General features: G+C 42.7%; 1 protein-coding gene across 1 annotated transcript in view; it reads right to left on the bottom strand.

Moving 5' to 3' along the window:
* Window positions 1-15732: 15732 nt before the first annotated feature.
* The window catches only part of UGGT1 (UDP-glucose glycoprotein glucosyltransferase 1), an 88793-nt gene continuing 82888 nt past the window's right edge, over window positions 15733-21637 (bottom strand). The window contains 3 exon segments of the mRNA XM_065410286.1: window positions 15733-16676; window positions 17706-17874; window positions 20021-20137. Coding sequence (XP_065266358.1) covers window positions 16651-16676; window positions 17706-17874; window positions 20021-20137 — 312 coding nt within the window. The 3' untranslated portion in view covers window positions 15733-16650.

The following is a 21637-nucleotide window of genomic DNA, read 5'->3' as shown; positions in this document are numbered from 1 at the left end:
GCACATTCAGCCATGTTTAATTTGGTTTCATGGCTTCCAAAAGCCCCACGCAACTTTGAAAGCTGGCAGAGCTCAGGATCAGGACCTGCGCTAGATGGCAAATAGGTAACTTCTCAGAAAACTGTTGATGCAAACTCTTGCCCTGTGTCACATCCTAAAGCTTGAAAGGACAAAGGTGTATAGTCTTATTTTGGTTTTGAAGCGAATTTAATGCTCATGAAAGGAGTCAGATTGACAGGCCCTTAAACAGAATATTTTTGCTTTCATCCACAGATAAAAATAGTCAATAGCAGTGCAGATTCTTCCAATGCAACCCCACCAATGTGCCTCAGCACTCAGTTGGAAAGACCCCTTTGGGATGAGGAAGCAGTTCAGTCTCTGTCCATCCATTAAATGGCCTCTGCCAAGGGTGGAGGCCGATAAGGCCTTGATTACCCTGGGGGGGGAATGAAATGTTTGAACTGGTTTTAAATGCAATTCAGGGCTAAGAACAATAAGGAGCTGGAGTTGGTAAAATTGTTGATGATGATGCAGAACAGGCAGAAGTGTTCTCTAAATATGTATTAATATAAATATGTATTTGGAAAGAAGCAGGATGATGTGCTTGTATCACATGAGGATGGCTAAGTACCTTCCAGTCCATTAGTAACTAAGGACAATGTTAAACAACATCTGCTAGGGATAGTCATGTTTAAATTAGCAGGCCTGGATAAGTTGCACCCAAGAATCCTAAAAGAGTTGGTTGAGGAGATCTCTGGCCTGTTGTTGTTAATATTTATCTTGTAATACCAGGGAAATTTCAGAAGACTAGAAGAGTGCTAGTATGTGCCAATAGTCTTATTGTTTGTTTGTATTGCCATAGTGCCTTTGATACTCAGTCTCAGATCAGGACCCCATTGTGCTAGGCACTGTACAAACACAGAACAAAAAACGGCCCCTGGCTCAGGGGGCTTTCGGTCTAAGGCAAGAGACAACAGATGGATACACACAGATGTGGGAGTACAAATAAACAGTGAGACAATCAATGGTCAGAAAGAGCAAGCAGGATGATCTGGTTAACTATAGGTTGGTTCTATTTTATATAGGTTCTTACTCTTGTATTTGAGTGCATTAAGGAACAGTTAGCATGACATTGGTCCTGGCCAAATAATGGAAAGTTGATATGAGATTAAATGGAAAGTTGATATTAAAGGATGGGAATGTGCTACATGGCAGTCAATGTGGTTTTAGGGAACATAGGACTTGTCAAACCAAACTGATTTCATTCTTTGAGGAAACTGTTGTTAAAGGTAACTGAGTAGCAGCTTTCACTGTCTACACTGAAAATTTATATCTGCATAGCTACGTCTCAAGGGTGTGAAAAATCCACACCCCGAAAGATGTAGCTACGCCGAGCTAACCCTCCGTGTAGACAGTGCTAGGTCGACGGACACATTCTTCCATTGACCTAGCAACCGCCTCTCAGGGGCGGTGGATTAACTACAGTGTGGGAGAATCCCTCCTGTCGCTGTAGCAAGCGTGTCTGCGCTGAGTGCTACAGCGATGAAGTGCTGCTGCAGCTGTGCCGTTGTAGCAGTTTAATGTTAGACAGACCCTGCATGTCATCTGCTTCGATTTTTGTAAGTTATTTGATTTAGTACCACAGGATAGTCTGATTAAAAAAATTAGCACTGTACACTATTGAGAAAGCACATGTCAAATGAATTAAGACTGGTTAACGGACAGATCTCAAACCATAGTAGTCAATGGGGAATCATCACTGAATGGAGGTGTGTCTAATGGGGTACCATAGGCAGGACTGGCTCCAGGCACCAGCCCAGCAAGCAGGTGCTTGGGGCGGCCAAGGGGAAGGGGTGGCACATTGGGCTGTTCCCTCTTGGAGGGAAGCACCTGCTGCCGAATTCCCGCCGAAGAAGAAAGTGGCGCGGTGGAGCTGCCGCCGGAGTGCCGCTGATCGCAATTGTGATCGCAGCTTTGCTTTTTTTTTTTTTTTTTTTTTCCCCCCCGCTACTTGGGGCGGCAAAAACCCTGGAGCCAGTCCTGACCATAGGGATCGGTGCTAGGGCCACTAGTCAACATATTTATCAATGGCAGTAAATATAAAATCACCGCTGATAAATTTTGTGGATGTCTCAAAAATTGGTGGAGTGGTAAATAGTGATGACATGGCAGTCCTAGAGTAATTTGGATCCCTTGGTAAGCTGGGCCCATTCCAACAAAATGTATTTTTAAGATGGCGAAATCCAGAGTTCTACAGCTAGGAGCAAGGAATGCAGGCCATACCTACAGAATGGGGGACTGTCTCCTGGGAAGCAGTGACTCTGAAAAGGATTCAGGGGTCATAGTGGACAAGGAGCTCCCAGTGCCAATGCTGTGGCCAAAAGGGCTAATGCGTCCTTGGATGACTAAACAGGGGATTAGTGAGTAAGAGCAGGGAGGTAAAGTTGTGATATCCACATTTTATAAAAGGATGTTGAAAAATTGGAGAGAGCAGAAAAAAAGCCACAAAAATGATTAGAGAGCTGGACAAAATGCCTTATAGTAAGAGACGTTAAACAGCTCAGTCTGTTTAGCTCAGCAGTTCTCAAACTGTGGGTCGGGACCCCAAAGTGGGTCATGACCCCATTTTAATGGGGTCACTAGGGCTGGTGTTAGACTTGCTGGGGACCGGGGCTGAAGCATGAGCCCCACCGCATGGGCCAAAGCCCAAAGACTTTAGCTTTGCCCCCCTCCCGTCGCCCGGGGCGGTGGGGCTCAGGAAGGGTCAGGCTTCAGTCCCCCCTCCTGGGGTCATGTAGTAATTTTTGTTGTCAGAAGGCGGTTTCAGTGCAGTGATGTTTGAGAACCCCTGGAACTAGCTTATGCAAAAGATTGAGATGTCACTTGATACCTTGAGGGGGGAAAATACCAGGAAATAAAAGGCTCTCTAGTTGAACAGAGAAAGGCAGAACCAGACCCGGTGATTGGAAGCTGAAGCCAGACAAATTCAAATTGGAAATAAAGCATAATTTTTTTTAACAATGAGACTGATTGATTGGAACAAACTAACAAGAGAAGTGGTGGATTCTCCATCTGCTGATGTTTTCAAATCAAGACTGGATGCCTTTCTGGAAGATATGCTTTAGTAGATAAACAAGTTACTGGGCTCAATACAGGGGTAACTGGTGAAATTTAATGGCCTGTGACATATAGAAGGTCAGAATAGGTCAGTGGTTCTCAACCCGGGGCCGCTTGCAGCCCAATCAGTACACAGGGCCGTAACTAGGGCAGGGCAGGAGTGGCACGTGCCCCAGGCATAGAGCTGGCAGGAGGAGTATGTGCGCAACGAGATCAGGTTCATCATCAGCCCACCCTCAGCAGGATTGGGCCGAGAAGCATTGGCAGGAGGCCAGGGTACTCGGTGCCTCCCCAGGATCATGGGTCTAGTGAGCCTGGCTTGAGCAGACTCCCCAGCACTAGGACTGCAGCAGCAGGTGGGCAGGGCAGGCTGCACGGCTGAGCTACCTGCAGCTGAGGTAGGAAACCAGCGGGCATGGGGAGAGGGGTGCAGGGGGCTTGGGCCACGGGGAGGGGGTGCAGCAGGTGCATGGGGGACATACTGTAGATGGAGGGACTGGTGGCTGGGGGCAGTCCCTGGATGGGGGTCTAGATATTGGGGCACAGTCCCAGGATGGGGGGCTTGAGTGCTAGGGGGCAGTTCTTCGGGGGAGCTGGGGGAAGTTGCTGGTGGGAAGACCCTAGGTGGGGGGCTGGAGGGGACAGTCCCTGGGGCAACCATTCTGCCCTGGACAAGGCACCCTGTCTCTGCCAGCCCCGTGTTGGGGGCGGGGGCAGGAGGGTCTAGATGCAGGGGGGACAGTCCCAGGGGGGTTGGGTAATGGGGGACAGTCCCTGGCTGGGGAGGTGCCCTGCACCGCGCAGGGCTCCCCATCTTTACAGGCAGGCTCTGCAGCTGCGTTCCCCAGGTTCTCAGTCAAGCCATATCACCAGCAGCAGCATAGAAATCAAGGTGGCAATACACCCTGCCATGCCACCCCTACAGTAAATTAATTAATCTGAACAGTTATTTTGCTAATTTAAAATGCTCTTGGTAGACATTTGCCAGTGTTGAAATGAAACGTACTCCATCGATTTTAATTGTATTGTTGTCATATAACAAATACTAAACCTTATTTTTTGGTAGATGTACAGGTAGTATATATCTTGTGTGGATGCGGCCCACATAACACATACAGATCTGCATGTGCGGCCCACAATGGTAAGTAGGTTGAGAACCACTGCACTAGATAATCTAATGGTTCCGTCTGGCCTTAAACTTTATGAATCTTCGAAAACCAGGAACATATTTCAAAAACTGGGTTTGGATAGATGGATGGAGGTCTAGGCAAAACAGTTTAAAGAGAGTTATGCCCTGATCACAATGGCCAGGCAAATCATATGTGCCTGAATAATTAAAAAAAAAAAAAAAAAAAAAGTCTGTTTTCCTCCCAAATGATGTAGGTAGGGTCCTATTGCCAGTAGTAACTAATGGTAGCTTCCCAGATGGTGGACACTTGTTATCTGAGCACAGAGTTTTGCACTGAACTGGTCACTATTTTCAGTCAAAAGTTGTTTGGTCTTTTAAAGAGTTGTAATGAGAGCACTGGATAATGAAATGGGAAGACCATGCACTAGTTTCCAAAGATACCAGACATCTCTGTGCTTGTGCTTATTTTTTGGAAGCCTGTTTGGTTACCATCTGCCTTTGGGGCTCCCCCAGGTGAGATGGCTGGCTGGCCCCAACTGTAGTTTATAAAATATATTTGAGATTATTTATTACTGGCCCTTACACAGAGGAAATATTTTTCATTTCCCCACATCCCCAAAGTTAGGTTAGTAGGGAACAACTTCACTGTGTTCAAAGCACAGAGCAATATGCCTGAGCAATGATCCTAATAAAGTCCAGTCAACAATAAACCCCAGTAGTCAGAAACAATTTTGCTTGAGTTTCCTGATTGGAATCCGGATAATTCAAAGGAATTTGTCAATGAGCAGCTGGCAAACATGCAGCAGACAGAAGCGGGGGAGAGGGGAACTTCTTTAATTATCTTCAAGTCAGCAAAGATCAAAACAGATGGAGTGCATAATCTGCCAGCAATACTTGTGATTGGATAAATACAGCTATATGGCTGAGAACATGAGGGCAAAACAAATGCTAATAGAAGAGAGAATTTTCCCATGGGTTGGCCATGTGGACACTGGAATAGTTATACTGTAGCTGCTAGCTAATATGGAAATGGGAAAATTAAATGTAGAATAAGTGATCAGACACCCTTTGTCTTTTAACTGTCAGACTACCATAGCAACAGAGGGTCCTGTGGCACCTTTAAGACTAACAGAAGTATTGGGAGCATAAGCTTTCGTGGGTAAGAACCTCACTTCTTCAGATGCAAGACACTTGCATCTGAAGAAGTGAGGTTCTTACCCACGAAAGCTTATGCTCCCAATACTTCTGTTAGTCTTAAAGGTGCCACAGGACCCTCTGTTGCTTTTTACAGATTCAGACTAACACGGCTACCCCTCTGATACTTGACTACCATAGCAGTTATATGTTGAGGGGCTGGTTCTTGTGTAACTCTGCCTTACTTACAGTGTTGCTCTCTATCCACCCCTAGTGGCTAAATCACACAGAGGATTGAGTCTGTACAGCCTTCGAGCTTTAATTCAGATCTAGAGGTCCTGGGTTTGATTCCCTCTACCCATCCTAGGGCATTGTATTACACTTGGAACCCCACTACCGTGAATGCAAATCACTCTAGAGAGGTTAGGCAATGCAACAAAGGAAGGAAATCAGAAAATCTGAGCAGGAATTCAGACCAGAATGAACAAGTTGAGCAATGGATAGGTTTTGGTTTTGAGATGTTAAAAGAAATAAGAATTTAGAAAGGGTGAAGAGTGGAATCAGCTGTGAAGTCGGCTATGGACCTGGTCATGTAGCTCTAATTTACCTGTTCAGGCCCACAGCCCCAATCTTGCAAACTGATCGATGGGGATGAATCGGTATGCACACATGAAGTCCTGTTGAAATAATGGGGCTTCACATAGCACAGATCTGCTCCCAGTGGATCAGGGTGCAAGACTAGAGCCTTAAATGCTGTGGTAATGGATGTTATAGAATATGCAATAGGTAAGTAACACATTCAGATGAGTTCTAATGCTCTTAACCAGCAAAGAGGATTTCTGCTTCTGTAGCTCATTTCAGTTGCTGTATCTATTCTATATACTTATATATTCTACATAGGTTCTTCTGCTGGCTCCTAGCAGTTTATCAAGCAACAAGACTAACATCTGTTATGTGTGGGTTGTTCTTTCACCCTCATCCTCTTCCCACAGAGAGTTGTGTGTGCAGTGTAATTTTTTTATTTTGGTAGGATTTTGCTGTTGGGGTTTTTTAAAATTACATACAGTCTGCTCCGTTGCAGGAGGCAAATCGAAAAAGTGCACCTTGCGCTTAGAGCCAAAGTGATGAGGTTCATGATGGTACGTAGGCCTGGACTACATCTAAAACTAAGGTCGACCTAGCTATGTTGCTCAGGGGTGTGAAAAATTCACACCTCAGAGATGTAGTTAAGCTTACCTAAGCCCAGGTGTAGACAGTGCCAGGTTGACAGAATTCTTCCATTGACCTAGCTACTGCCTCTTGAGTGTGTGGATTTACTTGTAGTGATAGAAAAACCCCTTCTGGCGCTGTATCAAGTGTCTACACTGCAACGCTGCAGCTTTAGCACTTGTAGTGTAGATGAGTGACTCTCAACCTTTCCAGACTACTGTACTCCTTTCAGGAGTCTGATTTGTCTTGCATACCCCCAAGTTTCATTTAAAAACTACAAAATCAGACAAAAATACAGACATGTCACAGCCACACTATTACTGAAAAATTGCTGACTTTCTCATGTTTACCATATAATTATAAAATAAATCAATTGTAATATAAATATTGTACTTTCATTTCAGTGTATAGTATATAGAGCAGTATAAACAAGTCATTGTCTGTATGAAATTTTAGTTTGTACTGAGTTCGCTAGTTTTTTTTATGTAGTCTGTTGTAAAACTAGGCAAATATCTAGATGAGTTGATGTACCCCTCTGGAAGACCTCTGCGCGTACCCCCAGTGGTACACCTTCCCCTGGTTGAGAACCACTGGTGTAGACATACCTTTAGTTCCTGGGAGATTTAATTCCACAGCCTCAGACCAACTTCTGAGAGAGCTCTGTTTCCTGCACAGATGAGATTTATCCTTATTGCAAAGAATTCCATTGTGCCAGTGGAGCAGAGTTGTTGACCACTGTCCTCATGCTGGAGCTTTAGGCTAACTTTTATAGCGCCTGAGCCCAGGCCACTGAGAACCTTGGCTTCATATTCTATGGAAAGACAGTGTAAAAAGTGGAGGACAGGCATGATGGGCTCGCAGTAGCCTATGTTGCTGAGGAGAGACACTGTGGTGGTGCGTATTAAGTGTGGGCAGTGACAAATGTATGGGTAACTGCAAGTTCTTTTGGATGATAGGGTTGGGGAGAAGGTAGTGTTACTGCTTCTTCTAGATCTTAGCTTCTGTTCCATCACTAAGGCGTACAGGCGTGGCTCTTCTGCAGCTGCCTTCAATGGCATCAATCCTTGTTCACCTTTCTGTGGAGCGAGAAAAAGCTCAGCCAAATGACGCTAGCAATTTTTACCTGAGATGACATTTTTTTACTGTGCACTTTACATAGCAACTTTCACCCTAATATCTGAAAGTCCCTTACAAGCACAACCTCTCACAATATCTTCCCCTGAGGCAGGTGTTACTGCACCCATTTTACAGCCGGTTAACTTGAGGTGTACAGGTTAAATGACTTGCCTAAAGGTGTGAATGAGCCAGTGGCAGAACTATCTCTGGAAACAGAAGGTGCAATTCTGAGACCTGCTTCTTTGCCGTGTCTCCCTCCTCTGTAATTCCAAATTCAGTAAACAGACTTTTCTACAGTGTGGGGTAGGAGGGGAGAGGTACAAACTTGGTATGGGGAAACTGGTAGAGCCAGTTTGGGGAATCAAATGGAACATGGTGTACCTAGGATGGGAGTTTGAAAATGTGATGTGTTCACAGTCACAACGTTTTAAAGGCTAGGGCATAGCAGTTGCAGTGGGTTTTAATCCAGAGGATGGGGAAGTAATGTGCCCTAAACCTATCCTGCAGAGACAACCTCTGGGGTGAGACCATAGGTGGATCTGCTCTCCCATTCTACCCTTCATCTAACTGATGACACTAAAGCCAAGGTGCCAGCTGTGGGGGTCTCATGCTGAAGACATAGGACTGGGAGTCAGGAGTGCAGAGTCCTTTTTGACTGTTGCCAAGTCCCCCATTCTCTCTCTCTCTGCTTCCCTGCCTGAAAAACAGGGAAAATACCTACCTCTCAGAGGTGTGGTGAGGAATGAATCAGTCCTCATTTTGCAACGCCCAGTGAAGCTCTCCCATAGAAGGTGCTATGGATTATTATTCGTGCCAATTGTTGACACTACCTGTGGGCTAGGAACAGGACTGAAAGCACTAACTCCTGCTACATAAGACACCAAACAGCCATCAGATGGTATCAATGTGGCCTGGCAGCTGTCAGCATTCCATCATGGTAGATTTAGAATAAACAGGTTATCCTGGCTTGCTGTGTGCTAACATGACAGGAAACTTGCACCATCCAGAAACCACAGTGAGGATTTATACGTATTCTGTTTTGTTTCCAGATTCTTAAATGCCGGTATGGACTCACAGCAGTGTCTATCCCTGTTGGAGACTCAGTCCAAGATGATGACCTTCATGAAATTTCTTAAAATTTGTCTGAGAAGATTGACTCGCAAGGGATCTTTCCACCTCCAGTTCTGTGAGTCCTGCTTTCAAGGGCACCCTGAGTATTGTCATTTGTCTATATTTGGGATTAGTTCATTTTAACCCTTCAGTGATTCTCGTAATACGGTTAATTAATTGACTGATTATTCATTCTGTCTTGTTAATGATGTGCTATTGAGTAATGATGCACTAATGGTAAATAGGATAAAGGCACATTTTAGGGAGACTTGATAGGATCAAGAAACAAAGGCAATGCCTACATAAGGGGGTTTAACAAAAACAATCGCCACTCGTGTGTGTGTCCTAGAATAGAGGGTTCTCTGGTTCCATCAGCTGTTTTCAGCACTGTTAGCAATGGTGGGAATTTTTTTAACAGCATTCCCTAAAGCCCTAAATGGTCCAAGGAAGTGGGGAAAGAAGAAGAATGTACAGTATGTTAGGAAGCTTCTGTCTGCTACTGTATCTATTTCATGTGAATGGGAGTTGGTTTGGTATTATGTGCCAAATACACCAGCTGGTGCATTAAGTGTAGGGTTTTGGGGTGGGTTTGTTTTAATTATCAGAGGGGTAGCCGTGTTAGTCTGTATCCACAAAAACAACGAGGAGGCCGATGGCACCTTAAAAACTAACAGATTTGTTTGGGCATAAGCTTTCGTGGGTAAAAAAAACACTTCTTCAGATGCATGGAGTGAAAATTACAGATGCAGGCATAAATATACTGACACATGAAGAGAAAGGAGTTACCCTACAAGTGGAGAACCAGTATTGACAGGGCCAATTCAATCAGGGACCAACCACATGAGCCACACCATCAGGGGCTCATTCACTTGCATATCTACTAATGTGATATATGCCATCATGTGCCAGCAATGCCCCTCTGCCATGTATATTGGCCAAACCAGACAGTCTCTACTTAAAAGAATAAATGGACACAAATCAGACATCAGGAATGGTAACATACAAAAGCCAGTAAGAGAACGCTTCAGTCTCCCTGGACATTCTATAACAGATTTAAAAGTAGCCATACTTGAACAAAAAAAAAACAACGTAAAAAATAGACTTCAAAGAGAAACTGCTGAGCTACAATTCATTTGCAAATTTAACACCATTAATTTGGGCTTGAATAGGGACTGGGAGTGGCTGGCTCACTACAAAAGCAATTTTCCCTCTCTTGGTATTGACACCTCCTCATCAATTATTGGGAGTGGACCACATCCACCCTGATTGAATTTGCCCTGTCAGCACTGGTTCTCCACTTGTAGGGTAACTCCCTTCTCTTCATGTGTCAGTATATTTATGCCTGTATCTGTAATTTTCACTCCATGCATCTGAAGAAGTGGGGTTTTTACCCACGAAAGCTTATGCCCAAACAAATCGGTTAGTCTTTAAGCTGCCACCGGACTCCTTATTGTTTTTGTTTTAATGTTACTTCCTTGATAGATATATACAATATGAAAGTCATAAGAGATAGATGGAACTTCTCACGCATCTAAGGCTAATGCTATGGAGGACCTGGAATATCAGAAGAGAGTGCTTAACCTGGGCTCATTATGAGGAGCAGAGAGATGACATCTTCATGGCAACCTGTGTTATGAATACTAGTCAGAGATTTTGGTACCAGTGGTAGCTTCTTCAGAATGTGTGGCTTTGTTTATAAATTCCAGAGGTTACAAGTTGTGAATACTGTGGCTAGAAAGGGATGCAATATAGGCAGGTGTGGATGGAAGGTGGTCTATTTTTGCATCTAACAGCATTGCAGAGTTCAAAAGAACCCATAGGTGCTGGAACTAGGGGTGCTACTGCACCCCCTGGCTGGAAGTGGATTCCATTACATACAGGGTTTACAGTTTGGTTCATTGGCTTTCAGCACACTGACTATACAAATTGTTCCAGAACCCCTGGAAGATCCCCAAGACTTTAGGCTGAATTAAGGGCAACTGACCTCAATAGTGAGGGATGTTACAGAGAAATGTGAATAACCCTTTCCTATTAATGGTTACAAGAGGTCAGAGCCTGATTTCCTAGTCCTCTGCTGCAGCTGCTGTACATCAGCATCTTTTTGAAGTTCTGACTTCTATTAACTTCCCAGTGGAAAGACTGAGCAAATTTGGAAATGTTCTCTGCCCACACCGAGCAGCACATTATGCAGCAAAGAGGTTAAAGTGGCAAATTCTAATGTTTAAAGCAGTGTAAAGCCAAATCCTCTGGTGTTACTCCAAGCTTACAGCAGTGTAACTGAGCAGAATTTCAGCCAAGAGGTATCAAGATGTAGTATAAGCTGCATTGTCAAACTGACCTTTTGAGTCTACCATAGGCTTGTGCTGCAGTTGTATTTATTCCATGCCATGAGACATCAAAACATGACCCCAGGTGATGGTCCATTACGCCTTTCACTGTTTCCCTGCCCATGTTTAATGTTGACACTCCCATATTAATGTGAAGTAGACAGAGAAATCCTCTAATGGAAGGATTGGCTCTGATTATTGATGGGAGCTGGAGGCCTTGCTGGAAATTCCTTTTGCGATTGTGCACTTTCTGGCACTGAATGCATTCAGAGTTATTCATACCCATGTAGGTGCCACATCACTGCGCTCACTGTTCTGTCTGCTGGTTTAAATGACACATACATGACCTTTTATATATAGACAGATAGATAGGTCACTTGTAATCAAGATCTGCCTGCCAGTTACCTTAGACAATACAATAAACTGTGAATGTTGGGTGTCTTAATATAAAGCAGTGCACAGTGCTCTGTTGTGCATACACAACTGTCTGTATATACAATCAATCATGGGGCATATAATATATGGCCAGAAGTTTAAAACTGGGGTGCCTAAAGTTAGGCATCTAAATAAATGGTCTAATTTTTCAAAGATGAGCACCGAGTGTTCCTTTGGAAGTTAATGACAGCTGCGGATGCTCAGCATCTTCTGAGGGAATAAAGTCAGACTACTTATATAGGTGTCTAACTTTAAGCAACTAAATAGATATAAAAACCTGTAAAGCCAGGTTCCTTGACTTCACCTGCTTAGGCCTGGATGTGACGGAAGTTATAACCATTACAATTTAGAAGCCTCTAAAAATTACCAAATATTTTCCACAACAACACTCAAATATGAAAACCAAAATAAATGACTTAAACAAGCAGTACATATATGTACTTCTATACATCTATGTACTTCAGTAGCCCTATTAATGAACTCAAGAAACAGGGAGATCTGACATAAGAGACAGGCATTATTACAGAAGAGAGGAAAAACATTTATTGTGTTGAACAGATCTTTTTTTTAATCACAGTACTGGGAAAGTCATTGTAATTTCAGTTCAGGTAACATTTAAAACTCCCGCACTCACATCAATAAGTATCACCATCTTTACTCTGCATGGTGTTGAACAGGATTACAGGAAATTGAATATGGAAAAAGATTAGAAAAGGTATCTAGGTTTCTTAAAAACTTAGCCCTGGTCTACACTGGGGGGGGAGGGTGGGGGATCGATCTAAGTTACGCAACTTCAGCTACATGAATAATGTAGCTGAAGTCAACGTACTTAGATCAACTTACCGTGGTGTCTTCACCGCGGTGAGTCGACTGCTGCCATTCCCCCGTCGACTCTGCTTGCGCCTCTTGCGGTGCTGGAGTACAGGAGTCGACAGGAGAGCGCTCAGGGATCGATCGCTGCCTGCCGATCCGGCAGGTAGTGTAGATATACCCTTAGATGGATTCTTCCCTTTGTTAATGTCCTTTCTCGTACTTCCCCCTCCCCACCCAAGTCCCAATAGCAGAGTGCAAAAGCTCGTCAAGAAGTTTTTTTACACTTCTCCACCATTTCTATTTTTGTATTTTGGAATAGGAGGGTAGTCGAAGCTTCCTTTAAAAGAAAACTGTAACCCATTTTTCACTGATGTCCGTAGGGCAAGGGTCATAGAAATAAACATCACAATTGTGTTTTAGAGGTTGCATAGTGGCTTTTTTCGTGCCTTTAGCAGCATGGGGACCCAGAATTTGATACCAGTTTCAATCGCATTTTAGCAACATCACAATTATCCCTGTATAACTGATGTCACTTTCCAGGAGTACAGTCCCAGCCAATCACCTCAGAAATAGCTCTACTTAAATACAATTAAGATTCTGTTGTAGGAGTTCAGAGGGTGAGACATGTTTCCCTGGATGCAGCTTTCTTTGAAACAAAACATTTTGCAAAAAAGCAGTTCCATCAGAGGATATTGTTACTTGTAGTTCTGAGAGAAGGTGAATACTTTGCTCTACTTTGTCTCACCTGCAACAACTATAGTTATGGAGAGAGGCAGGGTGGTATTCTAAATATAGCTGGAAAATTTCATTATTCAGACTGTGGCTGGCACACATACTTCATGTATTGTAACTATCAGAATAGGTACAGAACTTTTGAAATGTACTGCAAAAGAATTGCAGAATCTCTCATATTAAGAGTAGTTTCTCAGTCAGCTCATTCCTGATTATGACTTGTTTCCAGGTGATTGACAAGTTTTCCCTCTAAATCAGACCCAGAATAAAGACAGCTGAATGGAAGAGAATAATCTTTATCAAGCAGAAGGAACGTAAAACTATCTCAATAGCTTTGGCCAATTTAATAGCTTTCCAAGTTACTAAATTCTGAAGAACAAGTTGATTTATATAGCAATTTTACACTTCACACCTCATTAACTAAACTATTTCAAGAATTTACTGTTTTTTTTACTTCAAATCATGCTCCTAGGGCACTCACCTCGAACAACATTGGACAGCCTAAGTCTGTAATTGAAGAGTGCGTGGTTCAAAAATAAATATCCAGCTTGACTGTGAACAAGACTTCATTAATAGTACCTGCACACAAACAGACTCACATACTGGACTACATGTAATACATTTCCTTTATCATTTACCCTCAAGCCTCTGATTATATTCACAGAATTTGCACAGCATGGACATCAGTCATTTACAGAATGTGCGCTCTCCTATTGCCTCCTTGGAATCTTGGATGGATTTTTTTTTAACAGCACACTAAATCTTTCTTCTTCTGTCCCAGTCGCTGTTGTGCCAGTCTGTGTACATTTAATGTCACGAGTGTCAGTAGCTAAAACTGGGTAATTCTTGCAAGAGTCAGGCTTAGATTTTGTATTAAATGTTATATAAAGGCTTTTACAAGCAAAAGTTTGAAGTTGCTGGAGGTTCCTATTAGCACCTGTAGTACTTGGGTTTCTGATCTTTTTATTGGAAAAACTAATGTCAATGTATAAAACTAGATTAAATTTACACTGGAATGAGTTTAAAAACCATCTCATTTCCCAGCCTTGATTAGTATAGCTCTGACGATCATTTAAGTGTCTGAGTAGTGCATTAAGAGCTGCTGGATAGAAGATACATATGCCTACAGGCATGATGGAATCTGAACTGAATATCTGGTTGATGAAACCCTGTCCCCCACACCTGCAGAGCATGGCTTTGGTCATGAGAGAGGGGTTTCCTCTATTTTGCTAGTGCTAAGCTGCCACTTTGGGGATTGGAGATCTGCTAAAAGTGCCTGTGAAATATAACCATCTGCCATGTAAGCCACACCCATTGTATCAATTAGTAGTAGGCTGTTTTAAAATGTAAGTGAAAGTACTGGGATACAAAGGGCTCAAGGGAGATACACACACTAATTTTTACATCTGTATTTTCTGTGTCTGTTAGCGTAGGGACCTTTCATAGCAAATGTCTGTAAAACTCTATCCCCCTTATACAATGCAACAGCCCTTGGGGCTGAATCCTGCTGTGTGCAGATGGAAAGGAGACATAGGGAGCCATTTCCCCCTCTGTCCAGCACCCACGAGAATGCTATGAACAACTTCCCTGGTTCTAAAGGTGATAGGATGCATGAGGTGGTGGTCAAAATGAATCAATGAGGAAGGCATACTGCTCTCTGTATCTTCTCTGAACAGACACCACCCATCCAGTTGCCATTGCTCCATTTTATTTCCAAAAAGGATACAGTGGTGGGGAAAAAGTGGACACTTTTTTTAAAAAGTAAGCAAAACTAAAAACCTCTTCCCTCCAAAAATAAATCTGTCCCATCAGTCACAAAACACTACAGTGAGTTCTATACACAAATTTAGGGTTATTTGAGCCAATTTCTTCTTTAAAGTGGATTTCAGAGAATTACCTACCTCAAATGTTGACATTTGGCGTAGGCTTACATCATATACAGCTTTAAAAAGAAAATGCTGAAAGCTAAACTAAGACTAATGCAGAAACCCATCATCTGGGCCAGAATGCTAGGGGCCTGTTTCTTAAAAAAAAAAAGAGAGAGAGACTGAATACCATATTTTTGAAAATGAAGACCTAGCTCTTTCATCCAAGGTGAGGAAAAGTCTCCATATTTTATATTTCAACAGCATTGAAAGGCTTGGATTTCCATCTCCAGAGTGTTCTGGATAAAGGTATAGTGCTATCTGATTACAAAACAAATTGCTCAATTTATCTCACCAAAACTCTCTTAAAGAAACTTCTGTTTTGATAATGTATTTCACAGTTACCTGCAGTGGTAAAATGTACACACATTATACCTGAGTAGACAGAAATTGACTTTATAAGTGTGCTCTTGTGGCAGAACTACTGCCATGGCTTGTTTTAAAATTAATATGTGAAAGAGATTTATTAGAAAATTTACAGCTGAAGAAACTAAGGACACTAATCCTCAGAAGACACAGTTACTCGGAGAAAAATGTTTTCTGTTCTGCGCACTTGAATTAAACTTATTGCATCAAAGCAACTAAAAAATGTGTGCAAATGAGGACTCCGTTATTGTGTTCCACAGTAAGGAGGACCAAGAAGATCAAAGGTGGGAACTAACACAAAGCCCTAAGAACTCCAAGGTTTTATTGATGTGACATCTTGTTTTTGAAGAAAAATGAAATTTACATGATCAAAAACTTCCACAGATTTTCATAAACAGCAAAAACATTTATAAAACAATGAACCACAGCAGTATTAATGCCCTACAGATTTGCTTAAAAATTTTGAAGAGTGTAGAAGGAGAAACAGGGCACTTTTAAATAAATTTAGGAGGAAGGGGCAAGTCAGAAAAAAAATCCTGATTTTTGTATATCAGTTGCAAAGTATTGTTAACCTTGTTAGCATATACAGCTGCAAGTGAATGTTTGTTTTTAAATGATGTGGGTAGCTTTGCACTGAGCCAACTCTTCAAAAGTGAGGAAACAGATACTATGTCTCAATTTAAATAATGAAACTGCTGTTCTGTAACAGAATCAGTGGCATAATGAACAGAGCCTTGTAGAAGATGGACTATCTGAAAATTGCAGTTGCAACATTAGACCAGTTCAAAGCATGGTTCCAAGCTTAGCCTGGAAAATCTAGCTCCATCTCAAAACACTCATTTGAGGTAAAGACTCATGCTATTGCTGTCCCACCGCTCACTGAGTATGCATTTTCCATGTGCTCTTGAGTAAGATATCTGTGGCTAACAGAATCATGGCCAGCAGTGGTTGTATGTGGCAACAGCTAGATGAACAGACCTGCTGCTTTTCAATGTACTTTGAATTTCTGTTACTGAAATTCTACACTCCACTGTGAGCACTTTCATTTCCCCCACCCAGGTGCAAAAACAGTAACCTTGATCCTATTTCATATGCAGAAATCAACCCAAAGGCAAGTAATAAACGCATACATCATCCCATTCAATTATTCAGCAGTTTTGCAGACATACTGGAAAAAAACTAGCATTTGATATAAAAATTGTCTATGGAACAGTCTAACTTCATTTTTCCCCATGGATCATAATTCCACATGTGCGCCTAGATCTGTAGAAAAGAAAAAAAATAGGATGAAAATCACATTTCCAGGTTGGGTTTGAGCTGTGTGTGTTTATGTGAAACTGGCTTTACAAGCCCCAGGATTGTTCTCTCAGAACAGAATTACACAAATGAATCCCTTATGAATTGAAAGGACAGTCTGTACACAGTAATCCTGTTGACTTTTGTATTGAATTACATTTTTCTTCAATTGTTGAAAAATTGAGAGGCCCAAATTTGTGAACCTTCACCCAGCCTTAAGCTCTGTGCTTATGGTAATGAATCCCCACCAAACAATTCTCTTCATATATGCTCTTGTTTTTTGGGTCAAAGTGATGCCCAAATTTTAAATCTGCTCTCAAGTACATTTAACTAATATTTGCAAAGTGCTAATGATGACTTGAAATGTACTGTATAAACTGTATATTACCACTATTCAAAATACATTCCAAAGCAAGTACAGACGTATTGTAGATAGGCTTCACAAATAATTTAGTTAAAATGGAGAGAGATGAAGGCCTTTTTGACAGTGTTGAAAATGGTTTAGTTCTGCCTACATGAGCGCTTAAGCCATTGTCTACACTGTGCAAGTGCACCTATTGCTGAAAACTGAGACTGTGCAATGGTAGACTGAAGTCTGTGTTCAGCCAAACATTCCCCCATAGTAAGGATGATATTCAACTTCTGAAAAATTCCCATTCTGTTCAGTTCACTTCAGAAAGGCACTTTGTTTAGCCTGGATTCTGTAAAGGCATTTGTCAAGGAATGGGCCAATAAACTTCTCTTCTCATCTACAATGGACTCTTCCACTAAACCCAAATAAAAAAAGATAGTCACGCCAGCATGCGGTGGCATAGTTATCTTTTGCATGGTATGAGGTAATACATTTGCATTAAAATGGTCAAGCATGAACTATTTTCCAACACCTGGGAAGAAATTCACCAGAATACCATTACATACTATGTATATGCACTGTGAGGGCAGCAAACTTTTAGTTTCAATAAAAGCCATTTTTTTAAATGGGAGATTACAATTTACCTTTTCTGTTTTGCTGTTTCATCCCATCTGTTGTAGTAAGGGTTCCTGATTCTTTCTCTTTCTGGAAACGACTGTATAGCTGTTTAACTTCTTGATCATAGTCCTGCCACTCTGGGACAATGCGCACGGCTGCCTGAAGCTTGGGCTCTTTCGTCATTGGATTATTACACTGCAAATGAAACAATTCATTTTTGAGACAGATGACCTTTGCATACATGCAGAAAAGATAAGTCTGTGTTCACTCAGGTATTTTCAAGCTTCAAATTTGCCTGACCTTAAAAGAAAACTGAATATGGGGGAACACTTCCTACTGAATTAGAGTAGTTTTAATTCCACTATCATCAACAACCAATTGAAAGGAAAGCCCTTGTTGCTGCAGCATGTCTCAGTTGCTGGAGGGAGTACAGGCTAAAGTCTATTCCTAACTCATGCTAAAATTGCTGCTGTGGTTAGCCATGAAATCAATACAGGAGGAAGGGGAAAATCAATGCTTGCAAAATGCAAAAAAACCAAAACTGCTAGTTAGTAAGACATGGAGAATCTATGTAAGGTACATATATGGCCCTCATCACCATAGTATCTGACAGCCTGACACAACATTCCTGGGAGGTAGGGAAGTGCTATTATCTCCATCTTCTGGGGTCAGTTGGTCATGCACGCTATCTGCCATCTTCGCCTGTTCAAGACAGCATTATAATCCACCTGTTTGCCCTCTATAATGCAATCCATTACTTCCTCGGCTTTCCTTGGGGTCTCTTTCTTACTGGCCTCTCCCACCATAGCTTCATTAATCTTCTGCTTGTGTCTGAAGTAGTGCTTCCTGGATTTTGTCAGTCACATCACAGACTGACTTCCATCCTAATGGTTTCATTTCAAAATCTGTCCTTTGTGTAAGTCTTTTTAGTGCTCAGATACCCATAGGACCCCCCTAAAAGGTTGTTATGGCCAAGGATGAGCTCCCAACATCTATAAAATGTCTAGAAATGGCCAGTGTCTGTTAGCCTCCCGCAGTCAAACTTCCCATCACTTGCCTTCATGTGGCAGAGGTGTTTTTACCGAAAGATGGTGTGATAAATGAAAGGGGGGGGGGGAGGTAGCTCCCTTTTAGTGGCTGTTCTCTATTTGCTTTACCTGTAAAGGGTTAACAAGCCCACAGGTAAAAGGAAAGGGAGTGGGCACCTGACCAAAAGAACCAATGGGAGGGCTAGAACTTTTTAAAATTGGGATAAAACTTCCCTTTGTCTGTGTGTTGTGGCTCTCCAGGAAAGAGGGGAACAGGGAGCAGTTATGCTATGAGAAGCTTTAAGCCAGGTATGATCATAGATCATATACAGAACTACTTATTTGGAATCCCCAAATGTTAGAGTAGATCAGGAATGTTTAGAAAGATGCGATTAGGTTTATTTCTGTTTCTTTCTTATGGCTAGTGGACTCCTCTGTGCTAATCCCAGATGCTTTTGTTTGCTTGTAACCTTTAAGTGAACCCCCAAGAAAAGCTATTTTGGGTGCTTAATTTTTGGAATTGTTCTTTTACAATCTAGCAAAAGCCTAAGTTCCAGATGTATTGTCTTTCTTTTTTGTTTTAATAAAATTTACCTGTTTTAAGAACAGGATTGGATTTTTGGTGTCCTAAGAGGTTTGTGCATATGTTGTTAAATTAGCTGATGGCAACAGCTGATTTCCTTTGGGTTTTTTTTCTCCGCTGTTCCCCGGAGTGAGGGGTGAAATGGCTTGAGGGTACCCCACAGGAAGGAATTCCCAAGTGTGCCTTTCTGGTTTCAAAAAGGGGTTTTGCATTTGGGTGGTGGCAGCGTTTATCTTGGGAGTAATACAAGCCTGGAGTGGCAAGTATTAATTTTTAAAAATCCTTGAGGGCCCCCACCTTCTGTACTCGAAGTGCCAGAGTGGGGAATGAGCCTTGACAGGTGGGTATCTGGCACCTTTTAAAAATAACCAGACAGCTCAGGGGAGGTGGAACTCTTCAGTCTGGGAGGGCAGCCTATCTAGGAGAAGGAAAACTTTGATCCCCCCTGCCCACAATCCTCAGGTTAAATTTAGCCTGGCCCAACAGGTCTATGGAAAGAAGGTGGGAAGAGAGAGGGCACGTACTCAGTTCAACTGGGGAAAGGCCCCTCTCCCTGCTGTGTGTGACTCAGGGATGCAACCAATACATTTTGGTGAAAGGTGAATATGTCAGCCCAAGTGCTTTCTACTTTTTGTCAGTTACCAAAGGGTAATGCTAATAGCTCTGTTTCACAACAATGCGCTAATGTATAAACCGATTTAAATCTACTTATGAGCCATAATGGCCTTACCAGATCAATAGTTTTTGCTCTCTTCTTTGAAGAATCATCACACCATGTTTCACACCAAAGCCACTCCTGGGGTAGTGATTTAATGGGCACCTGATGGATCATGTTGTTGGGCAAATCCTGTTTGAAGGACAAAATTTATTAGCGGTATTTACAACAGTGAGAGGAAAAAATCATTTACCTTTAGAACTCCCAAGAAATACCCTCTGAGAAATCCTAACCTGTAGAGCAAAATGTATTTTACACCCAAGCAGAAAAACAGGGGTTTTCTAGTGAGTGAAAGATAAATGATAATGTTACCTAAACAAAATCTATAAAAGTTAGATTCTCTGGAGAAAACCAGAACCCCAGACTGTTTCAACAAACAACTCTAAAATTGGTAACTGTTTCAGTATTCAAAATTAAATTTCAGTTCACTTATTGTTTTGTGAAGTCAGCATATGTGAGGTTTTAACTCCATTTGATAACGGGATTTGAATCCAGCTATCAAATGCTCATTGTCGCACTAGACTAGCTCAAATGGCTATTTTCTTAAGAGATATTAACAAGAGATTCCTACTTGGTACCACGACCACAGGCCACACCCACAGCCTCCTGCCCTGACTCCTGCACCCACCCCACACACACCCAGCTCCCCGCACCCTCTCACACACATCCAGACCCCCGTCCTGACTCCTGCACCCCCCACACCTCCCCAGACCCTGGCCCTGACTCCTGCATCCACCCCTCACGCTCCCCCCAGCCCCTGCCCTGAAACCTGCACCCCCCCACATTCCCACCCCCATCCTGAGAACCAAACAGGAGCTGCCCCAGGTAAGCGCTCCACACGCCAACCTCCTGCCCCAACCCTGAGCCCCCTCCTTCACCCTAGCTCCTGGCCAGACCCCGCACCCGAACATTTTTTTACAATATTTGGAAAGATCATTAAGTGGTCCGTCGAGACCCTCCGTGATTTTCAAGTGGTCTGTGGAAAAATAAGTTAGACTACAAGAACAGTCAAGGTACCTCACTTTATTTTCATTTACTTGCTATTACTTATAGGAGGAGGATGAAGAAAAAAGAATGAAAAACGGGGGCAGGGGGAGATAAGAGAGAATGTTCTTTTTCTTGACTGGGTCCCAAGAAGGAGCCCCAAAAATGAAGCTGAGCACAGGGCTGGGGGGCCCCCACTAACTCTAAATCCACCACTGGCTGTCACGTCACCTGGGCTGGGGATACTGTCAGGGCCGGTGTAACCACTAGGTGAACTAGGCGACTGCCCAGGGCGCCAAGATTTGGGGGTGCCAAAAAGCGGTGCCCTAATTTTTTTTTTTTTTACACTACAGTGGAGTCACATCTTACATGGGGGTTAGGTTCTAAAGTCACCGCGTAAGAGGAAAATTGTGTCTAGTGAAAATTACCATAAAGTACAGTATACACAGTATACACTAGAACAGGGGTCCTCAACCTACGGTACGCATGCCAAAGGTGGCATGCAAGCCGATTTTTTTTTTTTAATGACAGGCTGCGGGTCCCGGCCGCCGCTGAGCCTGCAGCCGACCTGGGGTTCTGTTCACTCAGCCGGCAGCGGGCTGAGCAGGGCCGGCAGTGGGCCGGCTCCTGCCAGCCGGGATCTCAGCC

This window comes from Emys orbicularis, chromosome 9 (assembly GCF_028017835.1).
Source record: "Emys orbicularis isolate rEmyOrb1 chromosome 9, rEmyOrb1.hap1, whole genome shotgun sequence".
Lineage (NCBI taxonomy): Eukaryota > Metazoa > Chordata > Testudines > Emydidae > Emys > Emys orbicularis.
Note: the sequence above shows the minus strand (reverse complement) of the source record. Positions and strands in the feature narration are given on the sequence as shown.